This window comes from Tamandua tetradactyla, chromosome 6 (assembly GCF_023851605.1).
Source record: "Tamandua tetradactyla isolate mTamTet1 chromosome 6, mTamTet1.pri, whole genome shotgun sequence".
Classification (NCBI taxonomy): domain Eukaryota; kingdom Metazoa; phylum Chordata; class Mammalia; order Pilosa; family Myrmecophagidae; genus Tamandua; species Tamandua tetradactyla.
In genome coordinates this window covers 115,171,864-115,198,382 of record NC_135332.1, presented here as the reverse complement: position 1 = coordinate 115,198,382, position 26,519 = coordinate 115,171,864, and the positions used below count along the sequence as shown (strand labels likewise).

At 37.7% G+C, this 26,519-nt stretch overlaps 1 protein-coding gene across 1 annotated transcript in view; it reads left to right on the top strand.

The window, feature by feature from the left end:
* EYA1 (EYA transcriptional coactivator and phosphatase 1) overlaps positions 1-26,519 on the top strand; it is a 172,814-nt gene that overhangs the window by 67,541 nt on the left and 78,754 nt on the right. Inside the window, exons 10-11 of the mRNA XM_077166984.1 lie at positions 20,969-21,108; positions 22,399-22,482. Coding sequence (XP_077023099.1) covers positions 20,969-21,108; positions 22,399-22,482 — 224 coding nt within the window. The remainder of the gene's footprint in view (positions 1-20,968; positions 21,109-22,398; positions 22,483-26,519) is intronic.

Here is a 26,519-nt window from a genome sequence, read left to right as displayed (position 1 = left end):
TTTATTTTATGTTGAACCACCTTTGTATACCTGGGATAACTCCCATTTCATCATATTGTATAATTCTTTTAATGTGCTTTTGGATTTCGTTTGCTAGTATATTGTTTAGGATTTTTGCATCTATATTTGTAAGAGAGTTTGGTCTGTAATTTTCTTTTCTTTTGGTATCTTTATCTGGATTTGTTATAAGGATGATATTGGCCTCATAGAATGAATTAGGAGTGTTCCCCCTCTTCAGTTTTTTTGGAAGGATTTGAGAAGGATTGGTGTTAATTCTTCTTGGAATGCTTGCTTAATTCAAATTCCATTACCTGGAAAAGACAATTCTGATCGGAGTCAACTCTCTTCTTTTCCTTGTCCAAATATAAGACTGTGAGACACTATCAAAATTTAATCCATGATCATTTTAAGTTTCACGTGATAGATTAAACTCATTAAAATTTGTGTTTTGAAAACTGTTCTTTATAAATTCAATGATGTTCTTCTATATTTAAAAACAGTTAAAGGTAGAAAAAAATAAAAATAAATTTTACGATATTTCCTTTTGTGCTGCTATCTAAACTAACATATCATTCCTGAGCCACTGACGTGTAAAGAGTGTGTTATTTTCTTGCACTGAACCCTTAAAGCTTAAGGCATATTATTACCAACATAATTGAAAACACTTTTTCATAAAAGTATTAAAATAATTTAATCACTGAGAGCAATTGTCATGAAGGGTTTAAAATACAGCACATTTTGGCATTTCTCAAAGAACCCTTAAGTCGTTCTTGTTTAATGTTTTTCTGTATTGTGATTTGTTTATGTACAATTAAAATAGAAACACTCATTTGCAATCCTAATACTATGTTGTATTTAAATAATTTGACTTGAAAACTTTTCTTGTCCCCAAATCTCTTGAAACATTTTATGTTGATTATGACATGTAACTCTCACAATTATAATACATAGTAGAATACAATCATTGTGCTTAAGTTTCACAGTCATTATCCTACTCAATCTTACAGCCCACCCATGATATAAATACTATTTGTCCCCATTTTACAGATGAGGAAAATGAGGCCCATAGCTCATAAATGTTCAGTATACATTAGGTATTATTAAGTTAATAAACAATTTTGAGGCAAAAATCTTATGAAAGGATTACTTATTAAAATGTATCACCTATAATATTATATTTTAAAAGTAATGCAAAGCAGCCAGAGTGAGAGAGAGAGAAAGAGAATGGCAAATTCAACATTTGCAGTGAATGTAAAATAAAACTTAAATACTTATTTATTAGGAATGAGTTTTAGTATGAATGCAAGGCACAATTTCAGAGGATATTTTCATATGATTTTATTACAAAAAACTTGATGTTGAAATCTACCTTTCTAAGCACCAGTCGTGTGCAGGGAGATTTACTGGTTAAGGTGATGTAGGGGAATCTGACCAATATTGAATTTCAAGTGACAGAGGAAAAATCAGTATAAGAAGGAATTCAATATGCATGGGAAACCATTTGTTCCCTCTCCTGCTTTGATCCCTGCCAAGGCAAAAGAAAGTAGAGCAAAGCGCCTGAAAAACAGGGAAACATTCTTGGGTGAAGTTGCAGGAAAACTCTGAGCCTCACAGTGTGACAGGGTGAAAAGCTAGACGCCTGCCACTGGCCGTCTTGCTTGAAATGCAGGAAATTTGTACCATGTCTCTTCTACCTATTGCATCTGTGGAAATGATACTGAGGTTTGCAGTAGCATGCATCTTAGGTCCTGTTGTTTTGCCCAAAATGTTTAGATCATACTTGTTCATTTTTACAGATGGCTTGTGGACTTTGAGAAGTTTGCAATTTGTTTAGTTCAAAAATAAACTATTTCAGTGAAACGATTTTAACTAACATTTTGGAAACAATTGTCAGCAAAACAAATGTTTGTATCTAAAATAGCCAGGCTATTAAGATGTGATAAAACAAAGCAGATGTTTGTTTTGGGTTGTTGGGTTTGTTTGTCTTTATGACATTTGTTTTCCTTCTTTCCTTTTTTTTCTAGAGAGTCTTCAGTGTTAACCTTAATGAGATTATAAAACTCATAGAAATAAAGTTCACTCTTTGTTTTATATTGTCAGGAATGTAATAAAAGTGTGTTTTGTTACCTGTGAATTTTGGACTGTGTTTACAAGAAGTGAAAAATTCAGTCTTGTGTCATTTACCTCATCACTGATTTGACACTTTTTTCAATTATTTGGCTGGCAGTAAAGATCCATGTAGAGTTAGTTTTAGTACTTTTGGATTCTAATATGCAATTATTTCTCATATATGACATGATTTTTATATAAATAATCAAAATAAGCAAACATAAATTGTGTTAAACTAGTTTACTAATCTTCCAAACATTTATTATTTTATCTTCTTTTGTAACTAAATGATTCATTATTTGAAAAGTTCTATAGCTTCACAGCATTAAGCGTCCCGTGAGGCCAACATAAATCAATGTAATATGTTCTCTTGTTTAAGTTGGAGGACATGGGTATTTACTGATTCAATATTTTAAACGGACATGGTTGAATAAGATATACAAAGTTAACTGTGTATGCCATACCTCCACCTCATTTTATTGGGATTGGATGGTTTTTAATGAATAGGTTTAAGATTAAGTTTTAAATAAAGATAAGATTAATAGATTAAAAGCTACCATTTTGTTCCTAACAATTGAAAAATACAATTCCAATATGTATTTTTGTTTGATTATTTATACAAGTATAACAATACCCAGTATTTTTTGAGCATTCGCTATGTGCCATGCATTATTCTCAACAGTATCTTAAGTTAGTTCTAAGCACTAAGTTCATGCATTAACTTAGATAATTCCCACCTAGGTCCATGAAATTGGTGGAGCTGTTGTTATCCCCAGGTAACAGGTAGTAAGCTAAGAACAGGTAACATGCTAGATAGAGGTCAGAGACCACGCTGGGATCCAACTCCTGGAAGCTTGGCTCCAAAACTCAAGTTCTTAACAGTAGAACTTTCTGCTTCTCTGCTTACTGTGTCTGAAGTTTCAGAGAAGCAAGAAGACAGACGTGTAAACAAAGCTTAAAACAGGGAGCAGCTTTGAGGCATTCATTTTCTTTAATCATTCATTGTGCTCACCGAAGTGAGGGGCATCGATGAGGAGGTGTTCGGTTAAATATTTGTTTAATGTTTAAATTAGTTCTTCTTGCTGATAAAATAACACCAGTCTGAAATTATAAGGAAGTAATATGTAGTATATTCAAGATTGTCTTGTATAAGTGTTCCCTGAACTATATGACCAGTTTGTGAATTACTTAAATAATCTACCAGCTGATTGGTTACTTTCTCCTTTACCTTTGATGTCCCTGAATCTGCTCCAACTCCACTGCCCTTTACCCTATTTACGGATTACCTGTCATTCCGTCATTGCTCTGTTTAGGGAGCTGTTTGCCACAACATCTCTTTTTTTTACCATTTCCCTCCTCTGGTTCCCCAAAGACCTTGTTCTGTACCCTGCCCTCCTCTTTTCTTTTTTTAATGTTATCATTTGTCTACTCACAGCTCAAGGTAGGCAGGCACTAAGTATGGGCGTAATGGGTATACTTGTATCAAGGAAAAGAGAAGCCATCGATTTTAAAGTGAGAGTAGACACCTTAATTCAACACAATCACCTTCTGAAAACATTTGTATGACCCCTTCAGAAACTTAACAGAGGACCTCTTTATAAAATTAAACTTTTATATAACTGCTAATGTTTATGAGTATAATTTTCTGATATTGTACATTGTATACGTGCAACATTTCGGCTGGATTATTAGTTGAATTAACAATCATAGAATGGTTTTGAAGTAATTTATAGTATTGTTGCCTATGAGAAAATAGATTCTGAATTTCAGACAACTGATTTAAAAATATCTGGAACAAAGCTGAGTTATAAATTGGCAACTCTCTTATCTCTACAAATCTATATGAAAAACTTTAGCATGAGGCAGTTGGGCAATAAGAAAGCTATAAATTTTAAAGTTAGAAGTAACCTTATAATTTTTCTTTTTTTGCTTAAGAATTCTCTTTACTAATAATGAATAAAGAATCCAGACTAAAATTTTCCATGGCAGCATGGCCTGTCGTTGGCAGCAACTCTTACCGTCACCTGAAGTGGCAGTCTTGGGAGGCAGCATGGTGTGGTGTGCTCTTTCCCACACTGCTTTGAAGAGTGCCACTGTCTCCTAAAGTTGGAGACATCAGTGAGTTTCAAGGTAGGATGAATAGGGGACACACATTATCAGGTTTAAGGTTATCAGGGTTCATTCATGTTAAGTCTTTCTGATCCTTTGGTAAGGCAGTATTTACTGGAATCTTATATAACAAATGGTGCTCCCCAAGCATTCTTGAGCAAGTACCGTTCCCTACACCCCCTCACCCCTGGGAAGATTTATGCTCTTCTCTTAGGCACTGCTCTTCCCATTAGAATCCAATATAGAGAAACTGAGGTGATGGCTGGGGATTTGGGGTTGGGCTAACCTGGTTTTGAATCCATTTATTCTTGGCAGGTTTCATAGTTCCTCAGTGTGTCAGTTTCCTGTAAAATAAGGAGATACTACTCTTGTACATAGGATGAATATGAGGATGAAACAATGTATGTGAATTGTTCAGCAAACTGATAGACACATACTAGGTCCTCAAATGTTTCCTAAATGCCTGCTGTGTGCCAGGCACTGTGTTGGGTGTTGGGATCTAGAGGTGATGAGAAAAGTACAATTTCCCTGGCCTCAGAGAGCTGATGCCCTCTCAAATATTATTGCTATTGAGTATTGTACTTTGTCAATATTTCAGAGAAAAATAAAAGTCCTCAAAGTGTGCATCAGCAGTTTTCTTCACCTAGAATGACTGTGGGGGATTTAAGCCAGAGCTTTAAAGGTGAGAATATGACAGAACTTTCTATGAGGTTATCCATACTTGAACATGGATAGTGGCCATTCTCCAGGGACAATAAAGCTCTCTTAATTTAGTTTCCAGATCTTGTCTAAGGAATTTATTTACCTGGGAGAGCTCAATTAGTGATTGTGTGAAAGGGTAGTAATGGTTATGGAGTCAAGAAGAGAAGTCAGAGCAATTTTTGAAATTAATTCAATTAATATTTCTTGATCTCTGGCTTCTGGTTAATCCTATAAGGCAAGTCAACGAGTTTACTTGCCTTTGGCTTATTTTACACAAGTTTTTTTGTTGTTGTTGTGGTTGGTTGGTTGTTTCTTTCATTTTCTTTTTTTTTCTGATTATGAAAAATAACATTTACAAAAATCAATAAGTATCAAAGCACACTGCAACAATTAGTTTTAGAACAGATTTCAGAGTTTGGTATGGATTAAAGTTCCATAATGTTAGGTTTTTACTTCTAGCTGTTCCAAGACACTGGAAACTAAACGAGATATCAATATAATTATTCAGCAATCATACTCATTTGTTAAATCCTATCTTCTCTGTTATAACTCCACCTTTCCTTTGATCTTTCTCCCAATCTTTAGGGGTATTTGAGCTAAGCCCATTCTAACCTTTTTGTGTTGGAAAGGACTGTAGATAATATGAAATAGGGGGATGGAACGAGTTGATGTTCTTGAAAAGGCTGGCCCCTCTGGGTTTCAGGACTTACCTGACCTAAGAACCCATCTGTAGGGTGTAGGTTTCTAGAAAGTTACCCTAGTGCATGGAACCTTTGTAGCATCTTAGATAAAGCCCTAGGTGTTCTTTAGGGTTGGCAGGAATGGTTTTGGTTGAGGGTTGGCAAACTATGATAAATAGCAATGTCTAACTGAAGCTTGCATAAAAGTAGCCTCTTGACTCTATTTGAACTCTCTCAGCCACTGATACCTTATTTTGTGACAGTTCTTTCCCCCGTTTTGTTCAGGAAGGGGTTGTCAATCCCACTGTGCCAGGGCCAGACTCATTGCTGAGAGTCATCTCCCACAGGGTCAGGGAGATTTTTACCCCAGGGTTAACGAAGTTTTTGTGGGAGAGCCCTGTGAGCGGATAATTTAAAGTTCTCTGTGTTATCTTACTTTAAGACTTCTTTGTCCCTTTGATAGGTAATATTTCACTGAGAATCTATAGTATAATTCATCCAAGGCACCACCAACACTGGGTAACTCCTACTTTAGAAATCTCCCAGGATGAAATTATCACGGCCATACTCTAAGGAAGGACTGTAATTTGGTGGAATTGATGGCCAGTTCCTCTCTAGGTCTACATGGAGCTCCAATGGTATTTTGAGGAATGTAACAGGCTTTCCCTCAGGACTGTGGCCTTGCAAGGGAATGGACCCTGGTTAGAATTCTTAGTCTTCATAAGTGAATGCCATTTCCGTTCTCAGCACAGCTAACTTAGTAAAGCACATGGGTCTCCACTCAACCCAGCAACCAAGTATAGCTATGCTCAAAGGAACTTGTGAGTACAACCTCTTACCATGTTGTTACTTAAAGTGCAAAGGATAAACCTGCTTCCGTAAGCTGCTAGGAGTACATGGAATGGCTCCATCCTTCTAGATGTTTTATTCCAGACATTACCATTAAAATAAACAAGACCGGGCAGGCCACGGTGGCTCAGCAGACAAGAATGTTTCCCTGCCACGCCAGAGGACTCGGGTTCGATTCCTGGTGCCTGCCCATGTTAAAAAAATAAATAAATAAAAATAAGCAAGACCACCCTAGAGCCACACGATTTCCCATGCCCCCCAGTGCCCTCTGAAGTCCTGCCATAACTGCATTTGCCCATATGCAGTCAGCCTTAGAAGTAAGAATCTTGTGACACTTGCTGTTTTATTTACAGTGAGCATATGTTCTCAGTATCACTCAGCATCCCCTTAATGAGCACCTCTGAGAGGCGTTTTGCCTCAGTTTCTCTTTTAGGAGCACAGCATTTCTGTGGCTTGTCTCACCTTATGCACATGAGAGTCACAGAACTCACAGTGCCTTTTCCCTCACAGACTTAGGGCCAGCACACCTCTGTGGAACTGCTCTCCACTGCCTTCCTGTAACCTTTCTTCCCCATAATTTTTCTTCTGATTTACCCATTTTTGAAAAAAATTTCTGTATGGTCATTGTGTATGTGTTTAATAGGTTATCTTAAACCCATTTTGGGAGAAAAATAGGTTATAAATTATTCAGAAAATAAAATCAAGAATTAAAATTGTTTTATTCAGTGAGAATAGGGATCAGAGAAAATATTTGCCAGCTCAGGAACAAATTGCCTTACTTTGTCATTTCAGTTCACATGTACACAAAACTTCTGCAAGATTCTCATATAATTGTAGCCTCCCCAGAGCACACACTCCTCCATCTTCTCTCTGCTCAATGACCCAGACCTACCCTGCCTAATTAATAGCTTTGTTATTATTTCAATTCAGCTAATACATATTAAAACACATGCTGCCAATTGTAATATGTTGAACAAATGTCTCTACTATTGACATCACTTTTCACTTCTACAATTTATTTTATCTTCCATACTGTCTCCCTCTTAAATATTCTCCCTTCAGGCATTCTGAGAACTGCAGGGTTTTCATGGAATCTATTTCCTTTCCAGATTGCCATTTACGTTTTCCCTGAAGTATGTTTCAATACATTTGTTCATCTAATTGCCTCCCTTGGCTCTTTAGCTTTGATAAATCTTGAGACTTATTCCTTAATTGTGCTGTTTAATTGCATCATATTGTCCCCTAACTGAAATAAAGGCAGAAAGCCCAGTTTCTTCTGCCCTGTATAAATTGAAGTTTGATGATGACCTTCAACATTTTATTAGCTATTCATTGAGCATTTCTTACTAGCAAAGTACTACTCGGTTCTGGAGAAGTACAGAAAGTGAGAGGATCATTCCCTGTGCTTAAGAATAATTTTGCTACTAAAGAAGCTGCTCATGTGAATAGCCAAACTTGATAAAAAGTTGAGTTAAAAATGCTATCCTAGAATAACAGGAAGAGCACAGGAACAGAGATTTCTTATATAAAGTTCTTGAAGAAAAAAATTAGCAAAGGAGGTGACATTTATTATACTCAGTATTAATAGATAGGAATGAGACTGATGGATAGAGAATAGAGAAGAGACATTTATTCAAGGCCAGAGAAATAGACCATTTTAAATGGGTTCAGAGGCATGGTACCATTTCCTTCAACCACACTTTAACAATACTTAAATTTCATCAAAGGATCTAAGCATTTTTGAGCCAAAAGAGCACTTTATGATCATCTTTACAGATAGTGTAACTGAGCCCAGAGAGGTTATGTTGAACAATTCAGTTAACATAATGATATTAATATGTCTGCACAAAATACTTTTGCATCCATTATCTTATATAATTTTTACATGGTTTCTGTTCCCATTTTACAGTTAAGGAAACTGAGGTCCTGATAAGGTCCAGCTAATTATGTAATTACAAGTTACCAATTCTGTTCTGGAATTACATAGTCCCTAATGTTTTGATTTGTAGATTATGCTTTCCCACTGTAGTGAAATTGAAACTGCTCATTTTCCATGTGTTTTGTTTTGTTTCGGTTTTTTTTCTGTGAGTTAGGAGAGTTGGGCAGATGGGCCAAAATTTGCAATATCCACCCCCCACCCCCACCAATCCCTCAGCCCACAGAGATGAATTATTTCTCAAGCATTGAAAGGAAGCTAGTTCACATTCTCAGAGTCGGTGACGGTTCTGTAATTCTGGTGGCCAAGGCTTGGTTCTGGGCAGGCCTCAGTCGTCCAAGAGACGTCTAGGCAGCCACCAAGCCTCCCCAGCCTGTCTGAGGCTGTCCATCCTATGCTTGTCCCCATCACTGCCAAATGAGACTTCTGGCTCAGCAAAGCAGTGCTATCTCTGAGCAAAGTCAAACAGTTCCAGAGGGTGTGTGAAGCAGGAAGAAGCACATGGAGTGGGAGGCTTCAGAGAGTCAGCCCTGGGTTCAAATCCTGGCACATGCTAGCTCATAGCTTTTAATTTTTATCAACTTCAGTCATTTCCTTTATTTAATGGGGAGAATAATGTGCCCCTGAACATATGTGGAGAGGAGCCCTGTTCTCCCATCCCGATGCTTTCTAACCCTCGCGTGGCCTTCCTTTTCATTTACTGTGAGTGGGTAATGTCTCTCCCTACTGCTGCACTCTGCAGTAAACTGGACCCAAGGGAAGGAATAATGAACCAAGTCTGTCTTCGTTTTCCTCCTAGGAGATCTGCCCTGAAAGAAGAAGGCGGCACATTGATGAGTATTTGCGTGCAACACATAGAGACTAGATAGAATTTTACCTGGGGAATGATCAGTGATGGTGTATATTTTGCCATATGAACTGGTGACATTACCCAAGTGAAGTTGCTAGTTCACTCAACGATAGATATTTATTAGCCTCTGACATATTACAGGAACTGTTCTAGACTAGAGGATTCAGCAAAGTATAAAACAAAGCTCCTGCCCTCAAGGAGCTTATCTTCTACTGGAGGGCCCAGATTATGAGTAAATAAAAAGTACATCTGGTAGTCAGAAGTGCTTGAAAGAATGAGAGGCTAAGTAAGGAAAGGAGAGTCAAAGCAGGCCAGAGCTCTTTGGAGTCTGGCATTTAACTGGCACCTGAAGGAGGCGAGAGAGTCGCCTCTACCTCTGGGGGACAAGTGTTCTGGGGAAAGGAAACAGCCATTAAAAGGCCAGGAGGTGGGACTAGGCTTGGCATATTCAGGGAACAGAAGGAAGGCCACGTGGCTGGAGCAGAATGGGTGAGGAGAGCAGCAGGAGTTGCAGTGAGGGAGCTGGAAGGATGAGATTGCATGGACTGCGGGGAGGACTCAGGACTTTATTGTGAATGCTATAAGAGGTGTTTAAGTAGAAGAGTTGTATCAGTCGTTACTTGAAGAAAGTATTTCTCTGGCTGTTAGGAAGAGAATTAACTGAAGCAGGGAGAACAATTAGGAGATGATTCAGGTAGTCCAGGTGAGAGAACGGTGGCTGGTCTAGGGTGGTTGGGGTGGAGGTGGTGAGAGAGGTCAGATTTTAGAAAGATGACAAGGCAGAGCTACCAAGATTTGTCATTAGATTGACCATGGAGGTGAGAAGAGGGATCATGGATGACACCAAGGTTTGAGGCCCAAATAGCTAGAAAAGTACATTTGTCATTTACTGAGATAGGAACAAGAGCAGGAAGTAAAGGTTTTGTTGAAAAAAATATTGAGATTTCTGTTTAGCATGTTAAATTTGAGATGCCAGTTAACAGTCCAAGGGGACATGGCGAGGAAGTAGTTGGACAAATGCATTGATGTTCATAGGTTATTTAGGGCCTACATTTTTTACTAATCACATGCAGATGCTATTTAAAGCTGTGTGGCTGGATGAGTTCACCAGAGGAGTAAGTGTAAATACAGAAGGGGAGAGAGCCAAGGACAGCCCTGGGCCTTCCAACATGGTGGACCTGGAGAAGAGGACAAACTACAAAGGATATTGGGGAAGAAGAGCCAGTGGTGTAGGAGGTAAACGGAGAATATGGCCATGGAAGTTAGTGTTGTAGGTAATATTGGTGAAAGTTTGAGAAAGATGGAATTTGAGGACTGACCTCAAATTTGGTTTGAGAGATCCGTGAGCTTGGTAAAGAGGAATGTTGGTACAGTGTGGGAGGTGATAGCCCAGTTGAAAGAGATGGGACAAAAAGATGCTTAAACAGCAGTTCTTTCAATTTTTTTGCTGTACTCTGCAGGGCAATAGTGAATTGAGGCAGAAGCTTCAGGGGCAAGTGGGAAGAGGGCGGTATTGTTAGGGCAAGAAATATGTCTCGCCTGTTTGTATACATATAGAAATAATCCAGACAGAGGGAACACTTGCTGGAGTAGATGAGCAGTAGATGAGCAACTCATGCCCAAAAGAAGGAGTTAACCTTATGAGCGCTGAAAACTCATCTGTTTAACAAAAGGGCATAAAAATTGTATATAACGTACTGGTAAGTGGGGAGACCAGGGATGGAAAGTGTAGAAAGTGGCTGCTTCTGTTTTCTCAGTGATTGAGATGCCAGGTTTCTTGCTATGTATAGTAGAGTAGGTGACCAGCTCCCGCATGCTATTCCTTATGACCTCTCTGCACATAATAAACACAGGCAGGGCTGTTCTCTTGTTCAGTTGGATCCCAATGCATGATGCCTGATGCATAGTAGGTGCTCCCTCTTGTCATCCACCACAAAGCCAATTCTTGCTTCATGGGCTGAGGTATTTGTGGTAGCCACAGGCAGGACCAGCTACCAAATATGTGGGCCTTGGGGCAAAATGAAAGTGTAGGACGCCTTGTTCAAAAGGTAAAAGTTTCAGATCATGTGCAGGGCCCTCTTGAGCATGAGGCCCTTTGCAAGGACAAGGAGCCAGCCCTGGCCACAAGTACTTGTTGAATCTGATCAAACACAAATGATGGATGAACTGCAGTCAGGACTCGGGCCAGGAGCACTGCCCAACAATGCAACTCCCCAAGAAGAGAAGCATTGCTTATCTCCCACTCCTTCACAGATTTAGGAGAGGTGGATGGAGTCCAAACAGAAGTTGCTGAATTCACAGAATTAGAGATGGGGCATAGGAGTGTGCAAAGAAAGTGAGCAGGAAAATGTGTAAGAGCTGTATGGAAAGCTTAATGACAAAAATGCTTTATCTAGCAGTGTCTCCTGAATCAGAAGACTACAAATCTCAGTGATGGGAAGGGGACAGGGTCGGATTATGGGAGAAAGTGAACCCCAGCAATTTCAGAGGTTGCAGGCCATTGTAAGTACAGATGAGGCATTAATGATTACTGAAAAGGACATTTAAAAAAAAAACCCTCCTCATTCATTTCTAAACTTCCAGTAGTAAGGGGTAGCATGAAGCAAAGATGAGATCCAGTGCAAGGATTCAGTGAGGTATTTTGTAGCTACTTTGTTGATTTGTTTAGAAGATTGTTTTAAAAACCATATGTAAAGACTTTAAGATAAATTTTCCAACACAGTTCCCCTTATATTGAAAAAGAAACCAACTTAGCTGCACTGCATGCCCTGGGAGGAAACAAGCCTTCTAAAGCCTCTGAAACTATGAGCCAATAAATTTTAAGGCCAACTCATTGTGTGGTATTTATCAGCGCTACCGGGAAAGTAAGGAGAATCTGTAATCTATTCTGCATTTCAAAGTTACTGTGTTCATGAGAAAAGCAAAATCTCCTTTTCTTGCCTTGTTTACATCTTCAAGATTGACACGTTTTGATATTTTAATGCCTCAGTTCCCTTCCCCCTGGATAGGTGCCTTTAAAAAGATACATATCGAATTCCTCATCTACTTATTATTAATTCCAAAATATTTAGCACCATATTTTGGACCTTTATCTCCAATTACTTCAACAACATGTTTCATTTATTATCCTTACTACACTATTTTAACATTATTTTTTTTTCTCTGGGTTTAAAGAAGCAGTTTCACCCAGTAGGGCCTGATGCTGTTGCTTACTTGACTTTCAACGCACTGGAGCTGCATAAAGCAGTTATCTTAGCTAATGCAGTTACATGCTTGCAAGCCAAATCCCAATTCCTCTTTTTGTAAATGAAGTTTTACTGGAACAGAGCCATGCTCCTCTTTTATAAATTGTCTCACCTCATTGGTAAATTGTCTATGGCTACTTGTGTGCCACAGTGGCAGAGCTAAGTAGTTGAGACAGAGACAATAGGACAAAGCCAAAAATATCTACTGTCTGCCTTCTTCCAAAAAGAATTGGCTGACCTGTACTCTAGAGCCAAGAGACAAAAAAGAGGAAGAAAATTAAAATTTAAAGCGTAGGCAAGTCTGCCTTCAGGCCTTTCCATTACCTGTGACCTGTACACTGTTGTCCCTCTGGTCAGCTTTAGTGCCTTTGTCTTTCACAGTGAAGCTATTTAAAATAATTTTTGGACAATTTTGGTTTTATGTGGTTTGATTGTAGAACCATCTCTGGAGAAAGATTCAGTCCCACTGATTAAAGGAATCAAACTCAGTGTCACATGGAAATTTTCCTTATAGAAAGACTAATTAAAAACAATTATAAAAGGAAATGTACCCAATGGGTGTATCTGATTCTTTTGGCCAGCACCATTGAACTTGATGCGTTGCCTTCCCTCTGGGGATAACCAGGTGACCCATGATATCCTTTCCTTGTTGAATCAGAGTTCTTACTTTCTGAAATTCCTTCCTTCAATCTTCTTGATTTGGGCTTGGTACATCCACCTTTAAATATGACTTTTGTGTACACTTACTTGTATGTTGAGAGTCTCAAAGTTTGGGAGTGCTTCAATGTCAAGTGTTATATAGCATCTACTTGTGTAATTGTTTCACGTACTTAAATCTGATTTGGGGGAGAAACATGCCCCATCATTATTTATTTATTTATCTATTGTATGCTGTATGGCAAGGTCACATGTCATTATTTTTCCATATGAGTATCTCGTTATTGTAGCACCATTGTTGAATTTTTGTTTCTTTGTTTTGCTTGTTTGTTTGTTTTTTGGGGCGGTGCATGAACTGGGGATCAAACCCAGGTCTCCCACATGGCAGGCGAGAATTCTACCACTGAATTACCCTCACACCCCTCATGCCCCGTTCCTTTTATATCTGTCCCCCTTAGCAACAAATACAATATTAGACATTGAATTGATATTCAAATGATTATTGATTGCCATGTTTCATGTTCACTAAATTCATATAATCTTTATAAGGTATCCCCAAAAGCTCTGAACTTCATTTTCTAAACTTCACCTAGAAGATTCAGGGTCTAGCCAGAGGATGTAAGTCTTTTGGCCTCAATCCAACATCACTGTACAGGTGGTGAGAGTTTCTTCCTGCCTAGGAGCTCAGCTGCTCAGTTCTTTTTCGGGGTAGTCTTTTACCCCAGTCAGATTTAGAAATGAGCAAGAGGGCCTCCATCGTCCCAAAGCACAGAGAAGGGAGCCTGCAGGAACCCTGTACTCCACTTCGTTTACTACTACCACTGGTATATAGTATCCCAGGGGTGTAAAATCAGAGCAGAAATTCCTGGCTACCCTAGAACAAATGTGAAATCTTATCCTTAAATCTTCAAGGAGCCAACTAGGACTTCATGCTGTGCTGCTGGACTATGTAAAAATCAAAGACTTCTGTGGAAGAAAGCATAATTTAGGGAAAAATTGGCTTGATTTAAGAGAATATAAGACTGGGGATAGTGTCTGCAAATATGACAAAAGGGTTGAAATTGATTTCTTATAAATCAGTGAGCGTAAAAATAAGCAAACACTTAGGCTGCAGAAGGAAATATAATTTTCAAGGAAATGCATGTGTTTCTAATATTTGCAAATTGAAATAATGCACAATTATTTTACAGCGAATAAAAAGCAGTGTTTTTTAAATGATGACAAACAATGTGTGATAAAACTGACATAATTTAAGTTGCTATAATCCTTTTGAAAACTGTGAGAAAACTGTATAAGAAAGCAGATTACGTATTGAGAGAGTCGTAAGAAATATGACTGAATATGGGATTTTGACTAGATACAGTAGGCAGGAAACCAAGATGGTTTCTGAGGTTGGAGTTGCCTCAGATATTTTATTTAGATTAGTCTGGGGGTGACTGATTTATTTAGGAGGGCAAGATTAAGAACTAGCAGCAAGGAATATTTGGTAAATGTTGTCTCCCCGTAGATAATAGAATTTTAAAGCAAAATGTTCCAGTTTATGCCTCCATTTGATAAAGAGACTGAGAACTGAAAGAAGAGGAAGAAACTTATGCTAGGATCAAATAGAAGTTATTGGCTAAGGAGAACTAGAGGATCTAAAAGGAACTGCATTGGCTCTTCTGAATTCCAATTCTTTTTTTTTATTTTTTACATTGAAGGATTTTGGAAATCTTCTATAGTGTTTACAAATGTAGCATTTTCATGATCTTTTGTAGGTTTTAATATTTTGTGATTAACTATGTAAAGATTAACTTTAAATAGCCTTTCAAAAATAATTACAGCTATCAACCATTCAGAAGTATTTTTGACTAGCTAGTGATGATAAATAATCTTCCCAGCTTTAATAGAGGAAGAGCCAAACTGGAGAAATACTTAGTCTCAATAGTCAGGTTTTATTTCTTAATATCTACTTTACACTCTAGACTCTTACTGTGCTCTCCAAACCAAATGAATACACCCAGGGTCTGCCCCCCAAGAGCTTATGGTCTAGTCGTTGCTCAAATTTACTCAAATTGTTTATTATCCACTGCAAATGTAAATAATTGCAAAATTGTATAATTCTAGAGTAGAAATAGTCACCAAAGATTTAGATGAAGAATTCACAAATATGCTTGAGCTTGACCTTTAATGATTAATACAAATTTCAGAGACAAATCAGGGGTGAGAAGTAAGAAAAGTTATTCTAAGAAAAATCATGAAACAGCATGACTTTCAGGGAACTGAGATAATTATGTATGTCTTTCTGAAGTGTGGAATATGAAGAGCAGTGAGAAGTAAAGAAGGTCAGTAAAACTTTCTTATTTTTAAGGTAGCTAACGTAGCAGAGTGTGAGTGCTGTGTACTGTTTTAACTACCTTTATATGTATACAGGTTGTCTCTTATTTTATCTCACTTATTCCCATTTTACAGATTATGAAACTGAGTCATGGAAAAGGTAAATAACTTGCACAGAATCATGCTATGAATCAGCGAGAGGGTCAAGATTTGAATTCTAGCAGTTTGAGTCCAAAGCTCAGTCATCTAATAATTAGATTGTCTTTCCTGTTACAAACTAGGGAGTTTAGAGCATTGAAAGGTTTAAGAACACTCTGTAATGTAGAAGATGGTTGGAGTGCTGGGGGGGTAGCAAGCCTGGAAATGGTCTATTACAAGAATCGAAACAAGAAATGACTATGGCCCAAATTTATACCAAAAGTATTTAGAAAGTAAAAGAACAGGACTCAGCCTTGCTTGGATAGAGCCAGTAAGGAGATTTTAGCTTGGAACACTGGGAAGAGAATAGCAAATTATTAATAGAGAAGAAAGCAGACCACGTTGCCTCAGCAGGCAGAGTTCCTGGGTTCAATTCCCAGTGCCTGCTGATGAAAAAAAAAAAAAAGAAAAGAGAAGTGTTAATAGAGAAGGAAGATTCCATTTGAGACAAGTTTATGTGTGGTTCCCATGTAATATTCAGGTAGCAAAGTATGACAAGGAGTGGGTTATTCAGGTTAAGAGGTGAGCATGGGGCTTCTCACTGAAATTGCTCTTACAGATTTTCCCATCAATGAAATAGTGAAACTGGTGCGTTGTTACTCTAAAACTATAGTCCACCAACTGGCTGCCTGTCCACCAACTGTCTATTACTAGTCCATGATGAGAAGTAGTGTCATTTCAGAATGTACATCAACTGTATCCCTAAGTACACTGTTTACTTTAGCTAAAAATTTTTTTCTTAAGACTTTTTGATGAAGGAAGCATCATGGCAATTGAAATCTTAATGCAAACACCTTATCTTATCATAATTTAGTACTTTATCACTGATATAGAGAAAACCAATTTTTACCCTTTGGACAGGGGAAGTATCCACAGAGATTGAGAAAGAACAGAGTGGGTAGTAGGATGAGAAGCAGAAGAAAAAAAAGTCAGGAAAGTCCAAAGTGTATATGATTTAACAGAGAGAAGGGTCAGTGGTGTCAAATGCCACAGATAGGTCAAAGGAGATTGTGGATTGAAAAATAATTACTGGATCTGACTCAAATAGGTTTGTCAGTAACATCATAGCAGCTTGACCTCTTGCTTGTTCTTTTGCCTTCTGCTATCTCATTTTTTTTCCACACCAATCTGTCTCCTAATCACTTCTTGAAATTATTTCATATTCCTGCCAGGTACTCCGAAGACCGTTTTGACACCAAATCTAAAGTCCTCTTTGATTCAGGCCACCATTTCCCCTTATCTCTCAGCCTACCAGACCTTAAATGATCCTCTTTTCCTGAAACACTCATTCCTGTGCAATGTGCTGACCGTGGTTTTCTTCCCATCTACGCGTCTTCCTCTGCCCGTCCCTTTCCCACACACTGCTGGGGGACCGTAACCACACCGCTTTCTTTAATTGCATTATGTATGGTGGCATTTCCGAGCTTCAGCCTAGCCCAGGAAAGCTGGGTAGGAGAGTAGAAGCATTAATTCCACCGTATAGAACAACAAGGGAGAGATTTAAGAGATTTCCTTCCTGAGATTTATAGTAGTCTAACCATCTACTAGACATTTTTACTTGGATGCCCACAGTACCTTCAAGTTCCATATGCCCCAACCCGCTCTCTCCTGTCATCCCATTCTGCTTCCTAAATCCCTAGTATTACAGTGTACCAGCTGCCAAGTCACCGACCTGGTCATCACACCTGACTTCCTTCTTCCCTCTCCCTCGTCCAATTAGTTATCGATTTCACCTAACATGTCTGCTGTTTTCTCTGTCCATACTTCCTGAGACCAAGCCACATCATCCCTTACCTAGATTACTGAGTTATCCTCCTGATCAGTCTCTTTGTCTCTGTGTTCACTTGTCTCCAGGACCCTTGCCACATTCAACTAGAGTCATCTAATGTCTAGATTTTTAAATAGTCCCCTTGTTAAATTCGTTGTCTGCCACTCCAGCTTCATCTCTTAGCACTTACTTCCTCTAAAGATTTGGGACATAATGTTTTGTTTTTGTTTTTTGTCTTTTTTTTTTTCAGTTCTGAAACATACCATGCTCTGTCTGCACCTTCACACATGATGATCCTCCTGTGTGGAAATCATTTATATTCCCTCTTTACTAACTAGTTTGTCCTTCATCTTCAGGAAGCATCTTTAACTCTCTAAATCTGAGTTACGTGGTCTTTCTCTGTGGTCTCGTAGCAGTCTACGTTTTCTGTGCCATAAGCTTTTCCATATTGTTTTGTCATGTTTCCTTTTGTCCATGAGTCAGTGACTACCTTTGAACTTGAAGGTCCACAAAGGCAGGAGCCCTGTCTGCTGCGTATGTTATTGTATTTCAGGTATACCTCGTACAGAGCCGAGCACAGTGTGCTAGCCAATGAATGCGCGTAAAAATGAATGCGCGTAAAAATGAATGCGCGTAAAAATGAATGCGCGTAAAATGAAATGAATGTTCCTCAGAGCGCTTTCACATCCATTATCTCAGCGGGGGTAGAGTTAAAGAATTTAGAGAGAGTTTTAATGAAACATGAGATGACCATGGATTAGAAGATTAAATTATTTGTTGTTCCCAGTTGTTTTGTACTCATAGGAGGAAGGAAAAATTAGGATCAGGAAAGCTGGTTAGGAGAGTAGAAGCATTAATTCTACCTCACAGAACAAAGAGGAAGAGATTTTAAACTAGCTTTCACCATTTTAATTAATCTTATCTTCCTTTTAATAAATTGATGGTTAAATATATAAACTTTTAATATATAAAGGTGCCAAAACACTCACCTTTTAGTTTTACCTCTTCTTCACCTGCTAATGGAAAAACTTTGGATAACATGATTTAAAAATTTTCCTGTATACTTTGCTCATTGAACTTGTTTCCTTTTCGGGGCGGTCCACTGAAGTAATTGATTTAATTTTGTAGTTCCAAAAATACTGACTTTTTAAAAAGATTCAGCTGGGTTTTTAAAGCAGGTATAAAAAAGAAAGCACAAGAAAATAAACAGGGAATCAGTAGGAAGGAAGCTAAGAAAGCTTAGGTAAGATACACTAGTTTGAGGATAGAATTAAGGCTCAACTGCCTGAAAGCCAAGGCAAAAGGCGTAATAGGCTGATAAGTTGCTTGCAGGACTGATAGTTTTAGCACTAAAATGCTGAGAGGAATTTATTGCATAGATTTTAAAGAATATTGAAAAACAAAAAGGCAAAGTATTTAATAACTCTGTGGCAAATAAAACAAGAAAAAAGTAGGCATGTGGATTTTTTAATACTGATGCTTAATAAAAGTAAAACATAATTTTAACTTTCATTTCTGAATGCTTTATTTTGGGTAAAGAACTATAGTTCTGATGTCATTGCATTGTAGGGGAAAAAGAACACTGGAGAAAAACAGATATAGGTTGATACTTCATTTACTGTTTAATCTTTGCCAAAATATTTACACCATACCTTGGTTTCCTAGTAAATTGGAAATAAAAATGCCATGCTCACCGGGTTATGATAGCGGTTAAATCAGATTAATTTATGGGAAATCATCCAAGCATCCTAGTTGTTACATTGTACTTGTTGATCTCCAGCCACTAGAAGGAAAGGACATATTTATAGTTTTCTGGTGATCTTAAACATTTGAGAGACATTTCTGGCATGTCTTTTAGCATCTTCTCAAATATGAACTTCCAAAAGCTAGGGAGCTCACAATTCAAGAGAGACTTTGCAAGCAAGTACCTAAAGTACAGGTCCAAATAGGTGCCAAGAGTATGAGTTGTATAGCGAATGCACTGTTCTGAAACTATTAAGGAAATTAGCATGTGTTCTCTCCCAGATGGTAGTATTGAGGTTCTACATGAAGATAATAAAATTGCACAATATTTAAAGAAAAGGAAGGCCGAGACTTTTTTTTTCTAAAAGAAAATAGCATGTATCCTCTTAAATTCTTAAAAATACATTCATTTAGATCCCTTAATTCTCTTAAAGTACAGATGAGGGAGTCTTGGAATATCTTTTTTTTTTTTTTTTTTTTAGCATGGGTAGGTACTGGAAAATGAACCTGGGTTTCTGGCATGGCAGGTGAGAGAGTGGTAGTAACTATTTAGGTTTTAAGATTAAGGGGGTGCAAAGGTAAAGGGGGTGCAAAAGTAGTTCATTGGTAAAATTCTTGCCTGTTATGCAGGAGACTGGGGTTGAATTCCCGGCCCATGCACTTTCACCCCCAGGGAAAAAAATTTTTTTTAACAAATGATGTTGTAATAATGGGATACTCATATGGAAAAAAAATGCAATGTGCTCCCCACCATATAGCATAAAAAAAGGGGGGGGGATATAGGGCTGTGAGAATAATCTTGCTAAAAGGCTTTTATTCCTCATATTACATTGAGAAATTCCACCCCATATCTAGTAGACAAATCTGGGAGAGGACTTTGAAGGAAGAGTTAGCACATGTGGAATTTGAGAGAGGTGGCGATGGTATGATTTGTGAACTAGATAGACCAAGAATCCATGTAAAAAACATACCTAGGAGGTGAGAGTAAGTGGCTTTGCATTCATTCTGGAAACAGGTGCCTCCACCACCTCTACAACCATGGCCAGCCATTCCACTGAGCCATTTGGGGGTTGTTCTTTCATTATTTTGTGGTTTCTACATAATTATTTCAGTGATTTCTCTAAGTTACCCAGATGAGTAATTTTAATACACTACCTGGTTTTATATTCTGGATCTTAAGAGACTTAGTCACAGTAAGAGCCTGTACTATGTCCTGTATACAGCATACATGGCATTACTCATGTATCTGCTCTCCTTTTCTTGCTTCTCCCTGTTCTCACATAGAATGAGGGTGAAATGGAGATGATTTTTTTAACTTCAAAGAAAAATCTGCCTAATGACAGTTTTCCCTTCTCCTGTTCTGACTTTTCCTTTCATCTCTGTCCATGAACCAGAAGTCTTTTTTGTGTGTAGGAGAGCCTCTGCTGAGGCAAATGTATGATACTTTTAATAAGGCCACATACCATTTGTGGAATGAAAGAGAGAATCAGATATAGGGTGGGGATGGGGGGAGAATTGTCTCACCCCTGAGAATCACGAGGGAAATTCTAGGCAACTTAGTACAACCTGTTGTCTCCTACCCTCAATTAAATTTTTGTTGCTCCTAACCATACTTTCTTTTGAAACAAATGTTGGAATCAGATAAAGTTCATGAATTATTTACTATTGCAAGTAAAAGATAATGTAGAATATAAATAGAATGAATTGTGCTGTACTCTTCAAACTTCCCTCTGAATTAAAACAAGGTTAATCTTGGCACCCTAGTGGTGGAACTGAAAGGTGAAAGTCTTTCCTGTGTTTCTACAGAGTACAGTACAATCCACAGTCCATCAACACCCATTAAAGATTCAGATTCTGATCGATTGCGTCGCGGTTCAGATGGGAAATCACGTGGACGGGGTCGAAGAAACAATAATCCGTCACCTCCACCAGATTCTGATCTTGAGGTATGTCATTGGCACGCCCAAGTGAATAGCAGGCTGTTACAGTAGCTAAAGTATTGAGTGGTTCTATGCACCTGCTATGTTAACTATAGTGGCAAGGTATCCAAATTCTTTTGTATTGCTTTATCTGCTATATTAACCATATGGCAAAGCATTTTTTCTGTTTTTCTTTAAGAAAATATAGTAAATTATTTAATTCTGCTTTAAAAAATATCTTATACTGCACTAATTACCACGCCAATCAAATGTGGTGCTAACAATGCTTAATACAATTAACTTTGAAAGTAAAGACATATTTGCATATATTGAAAAAGGAAAACCTGAGTTGTTCTAAACTATACTTTATGAGACATGTTTGGTGGAATTCAAAAGTAGAAGAGACTAAATAGGACCTTAAAAAGTGGTAGATTTCAGAGCCTTGAATCCACTGCAATTAAGTTTCTCTTTTTGCCAAAGTGAAATCTGATGGTGGAAAGCATGATTATTTTGGCTGAAAAGGTGATTTTTTTTTTCCCAGCAGAATCTGTGTGTATGAGCATGTACTGGTTTAAGTAGGAGTAGTAGAAGGAAGAAAACAGGCTTGGGAGGCTCACTGTAGTGTCTCAAAGACTTTTTAAAAATATCTTCTTTCAAGTCCAATTCTAAACAGACCAGGAATGCATCTAAGATCATGTGTGATGTGTCTGCTTAATTTATTAAAAACCTAGATTCTGATGACTTTATAAAAACCTGGCAGGAACAAGATATAACTCCATCCATTTGATAACAACCCCATAGATAACTTCAGTGACTAGATGATGTAAAATTTTACTTTTTAAGGTGGACTTTTAAAAATACTTAGCTGGATAACAGTAAAATATAAGATTATTTATTTTAAACACTTCTTAATGAACAGAAGTCAGAGATTGAAGAAAGAAATATTGAATGATTTTTAATTGATTGCCCCTCATCATCGTAGAAGTTTTGGGCAGAATAATTAGGGCTTATTTTTTATTTCTTCAGAACCAAGACATGGATTTTGCTACAGATATGGAAAGGACATCTATTTATCTCTTTCCTATATTTATATTGATATTGCTGATACAATTATCCTCTTCTACCTCATCTGAAGCTATATTGGGACAAAGCCTGAAAGATACTCTTTGAAGCAGTTATAGTTTTTTAAAAAGTAAATAATAGATATTTTTTTCATTTGTCTCCCATTTCAAGGCTACCTTTTCATGTTGAAACTAACTGAAATAACAGGTTTATCAGCCCAAACAAAGACCCATTGATTTGGTCCTGTCTTTGTAGAGGGTGTTCATCTGGGACTTGGATGAGACCATCATTGTGTTCCACTCCTTGCTTACTGGGTCCTATGCCAACAGATATGGGAGGGTGAGTACCAAGAGGCATCCACTTTTTACTTCTTTACCATAAATATGCCTTGATAGGAATTTTTTTTGTCCAAATGGGATTTAGCTGTACATACTAAATTCAAAATAGCAAAAGGAAACTAGCCTTTTATATGTATTTGCCAAATATATATGTAAGGCATGTAAATGACCAAATAAGAAATTAGTTTTAGGTAATTGAAAATGAGATAAATTGTATGCAATTAAATTCATTCTTTTTTCAGACCTTAATGAGTGAAGTGATGGAATGCTATTCTAAGATGAGAAATTAAAATGTATAGGTGATAAATAAAGATGTTTTATTGTGTGTTTAGTTGCTCTACCCCCTTTATTCCTTTTATTCCCCAAGAACACATTCAATGAAGCAAATATTTCACTTGCTATTATCTTCAATGATTAGCAGTGTTTATATTTCGTATTCAAAGCACTTGCTATAAATACTATACATCTCTTTGTTATCAGCTCTAAATTTATTTGAATGCAATCTTGGGCTTCTGTATAGCAATAGGATCAGTAAATCAACATTAAGAATTGTTACAATATTTTTCTTGGTGTTGTAGGTAAATAATGATATTACAGACGGCTTTCATGAGTAAAATTTCCGTTTTATTGTAATGCCTTTGTGTTTCCAAAAACCTTAGAACTGCCTTATTCTTTTTGGTATATTGCATGGTGATTTTACAAAGTTTTCCCATACAAATATCATATTATTTACAGTGGTTTTAGGAAATTTCTTAGATTATCTTGTGAATTTTATACTTTCAATTTGTTTAATACTTAAGGAAATAGCATTGCCCGTCTTAGGTCTAGGAAGGAATTGGTTTGGAGCCTAGGAACTGAATTCATGTGTCTTAGTGACTCTAGGTATTAATCACAATTAAGTGTTAACTTCAAAACCCATAAAATGAACATGTTCTCATTACATTTGACCAGGTACTTATTCTTTCAATAAATATTTATTTCAGTAATTATATATTGAGTGCCTGCTATGTTGGTGCAGTCTAGTTTGGTGAAAGTGAGGAAATTATCGCTTGAACTCACCATTCAGCCATTCCTCTTTTAACCCATCTAGAAAGGTTTAAGTCTTTAAAACTCCCACCAAGGTCCAGAAACTCATTAGATTCAGGTGAGTCCAAACTGATGCCAAGGGAGCTGTCTTGGTCAGTACTTTGTTAGCCGTTGAAAAAGAGAGACTTACAATTAGCTGGGAAACATCCCATGACCCACTGACCTTCTGTCAAGCTCTGGCCATAAATTATTGGGTTACACACTGGAATTCACACTTAACCTAGAAACCCCTGATTTTTTACATTTCTTAATTTACATTCCCAATCTCTATACAAAACAATCTCTAAACATAAATTATAAATAAATCAATTTATAAATTATTAATTGAAGGAAAGCAGTCCACAGAATTATTTCAAATGTAGGCCTCAGAAAAATGTGTTTATAGTTGGGTGTTTGGGTAATTGTTTTTAGTTAAAAAAAAAAAAAAAGATTTTGAAACATGAAACCATAATTAGAACTATGCATATAGACAAATGTTGGATTTGGGGATATGTGAGTGTATGTGTGTGTCTTCATAGCAAGCACAACTTTTGACTCAGAGAAGTAACCTCAAGTTGACAAGCACTATATATTTTAGTATCTTGCTTTAGAAAAAATAATTTTGACTTCTTTCAATTAGAGTAGGAAATGAATTTACTGACTCTACCACATGCCAGTCCCTATTATGGTAAGAGCTTTGCATACCTGGTTACATCATTTAAACAGTACAACAACCTCGTAAACTGCTACTGTTATACCCATTTTATAGATGATAGAGGTTGAAATAGGAGAAGTAATGTAGTTTTCCCAGGTCACACAGGGCAGTATTTAAACTGAGGCCTACCTTGCTCTAAAAGTCATGCACTTGCCCCTGCTCTTCCATGCTTCTTCATGTAGCATCGAAATCGGTGCTATGTATTTAAACTGGGCATCTGCTTCTCCCAGGCCCTATTTTACAGACAGGTCCACAGTGGGGTCCGGGCAGCCAAAATCCCTGACGTCACAGAACTTCCAGAGTAGTAGGGGAGGCATACAATGAGTAAACATGTAAAACACTGTGCTGTGACTTGAGACTGTTCATGAGAGAAGTGGAGGAGAAAGCAACCTCAGAAGGTATGGTTGGGGAAGGTCTTCCTGAGGGTGACTTTGAACCTGAAGTGTGAATGACCAGAAGAGGCCATGTGACAATCTAGTGAAGATTCTAAACAGAGGAAACAGAAAGTGCAGAGGCAAAAAGTAGTTTGATGTTTAAGGGACAAAGAGTCAGGTATGGCAGAATTTAGTGATGGAGAGTCAAAAGAGATGGGGTTAGAGAAAGGGGGCAGAATACAAAGAGCCAGCCATTGTCAAGAGACTTAATTGCATTTCCTAAGGACCATAGGGAATCCTAGTGGATGTCAAGGGAGGAAGTAACAAGATCTCATTTAGATTTTTAGATTACATTAGTTGCATGTATACTGTTAATTGGAAGGGAACAAGAGTGGAAGGTGGAATTGGATAGGAGGTTTTAGCCATGATCTGATGAGCTAGCAGTGAAAATCAAGAAGGCTGACTGGATTCTAGATTCTATTGAAGGTAGAGCCAATAGAATGGGAAATTATTTGGATGGAAGGACAAGTAATAGGAGGAAAGGATGACTTCCTGTTTTTACCCAAACAACTGGGAGACTGGTCATGTGTTTGCCAAGGTGGAGAAGAACTAATTTGGAGGGAAAATTCCACAGTTGCCTTTGGAGAAGTTTGAGATGTCTATTAGACATCCCATTGGCCCAACAGGCATTCGGAAGGTGAGCCCTGGGGTACCATGGGAGTGCTCAGGGCTGAAGCCATCAGATTTATAGTCTTTGGAGCACAGCTCATTAGACACGCTTAGCTTTATTTTTTCCCTAAACATTTATTGACCACCTTCTTTGTGCTTATGCTAAGTTGAATTTGGTACCCAAGGAGAAATATTTTCTTAATCTTAATCCATTTTACAAATAGGAACATTTGAAGATGCCAGTTTTAGTTATGGTTGGCCAACTAAATCTGGCTGGGTCTTAATTCTCTTATTGGAGGCCTTATAGAAAAAGCCATAGGGGGAAATCCACAAGGGAGGAATAGAACCTGGAAGTCAGTGGAACCCACAAGAGAAAGGAGAAGATTTTGCCATGTGCAGTGTCATGTGACAGAAAAGCCAAGGACCCAAGGATCTCTGGCAGTGAGCCCCAGAAAACCACAGTCTTTAGGAAGAAAGCATCACCTTGCTGATACCTCAGTTTTGGAACTCTAGCCTCAAACTGTGAGCCAATAAATCCCTGTGTTCAAGCCAAACAATTTTATGGTATTTATGATCATGGCCAGGAAACTATTACAGTGCTGCTGGGCACTGTGGCCATCCTGTTGTCTCATTGTTCAGATACATCAGCACCTACCTGGAAGGGTGGCCACTGCAGATGCATGGGTGAGGATGTTGAAGGTGGCCTAAAGCATGCAAGAAAGCTTACTTAATGTTCTCCTCTTTAGAAAAGTTTAGGGTCAGACAGAATTTGCCTCCAAATCTAATAATCATGTCTTGTAAAAATGTTTGGTTCAAGAAGATTCCTTCCAAAAAGTAACAATAACCAAGCTGATCAGAGCATCTTTTTTTAAAAAAAAAATTTATTAATGAATCTTCACACACATACATTCCATACATGGTGTATAATCAGTGGCTCACAGTATCATCACATTATGTGTTCATCACCTGCATCATTTTTAAAAATAATCTGTATCACTCCAGAAAAAGAAATAAAAATCAAAAAGAAAAAACTGATACATACCATACCCTTTTCCCCACCATCTCATTGACCACTAGTATTTGCATCTAGCCAATTTATTTTACCCCGTATCCTCCCTATTATTTATTTTTTGCCTCATTTATCCATACCCTGAATAAAAGGAGCGTCAGACACAGGTTTTCACAGTCACACAGTCACATTGTAAAAGTTATATC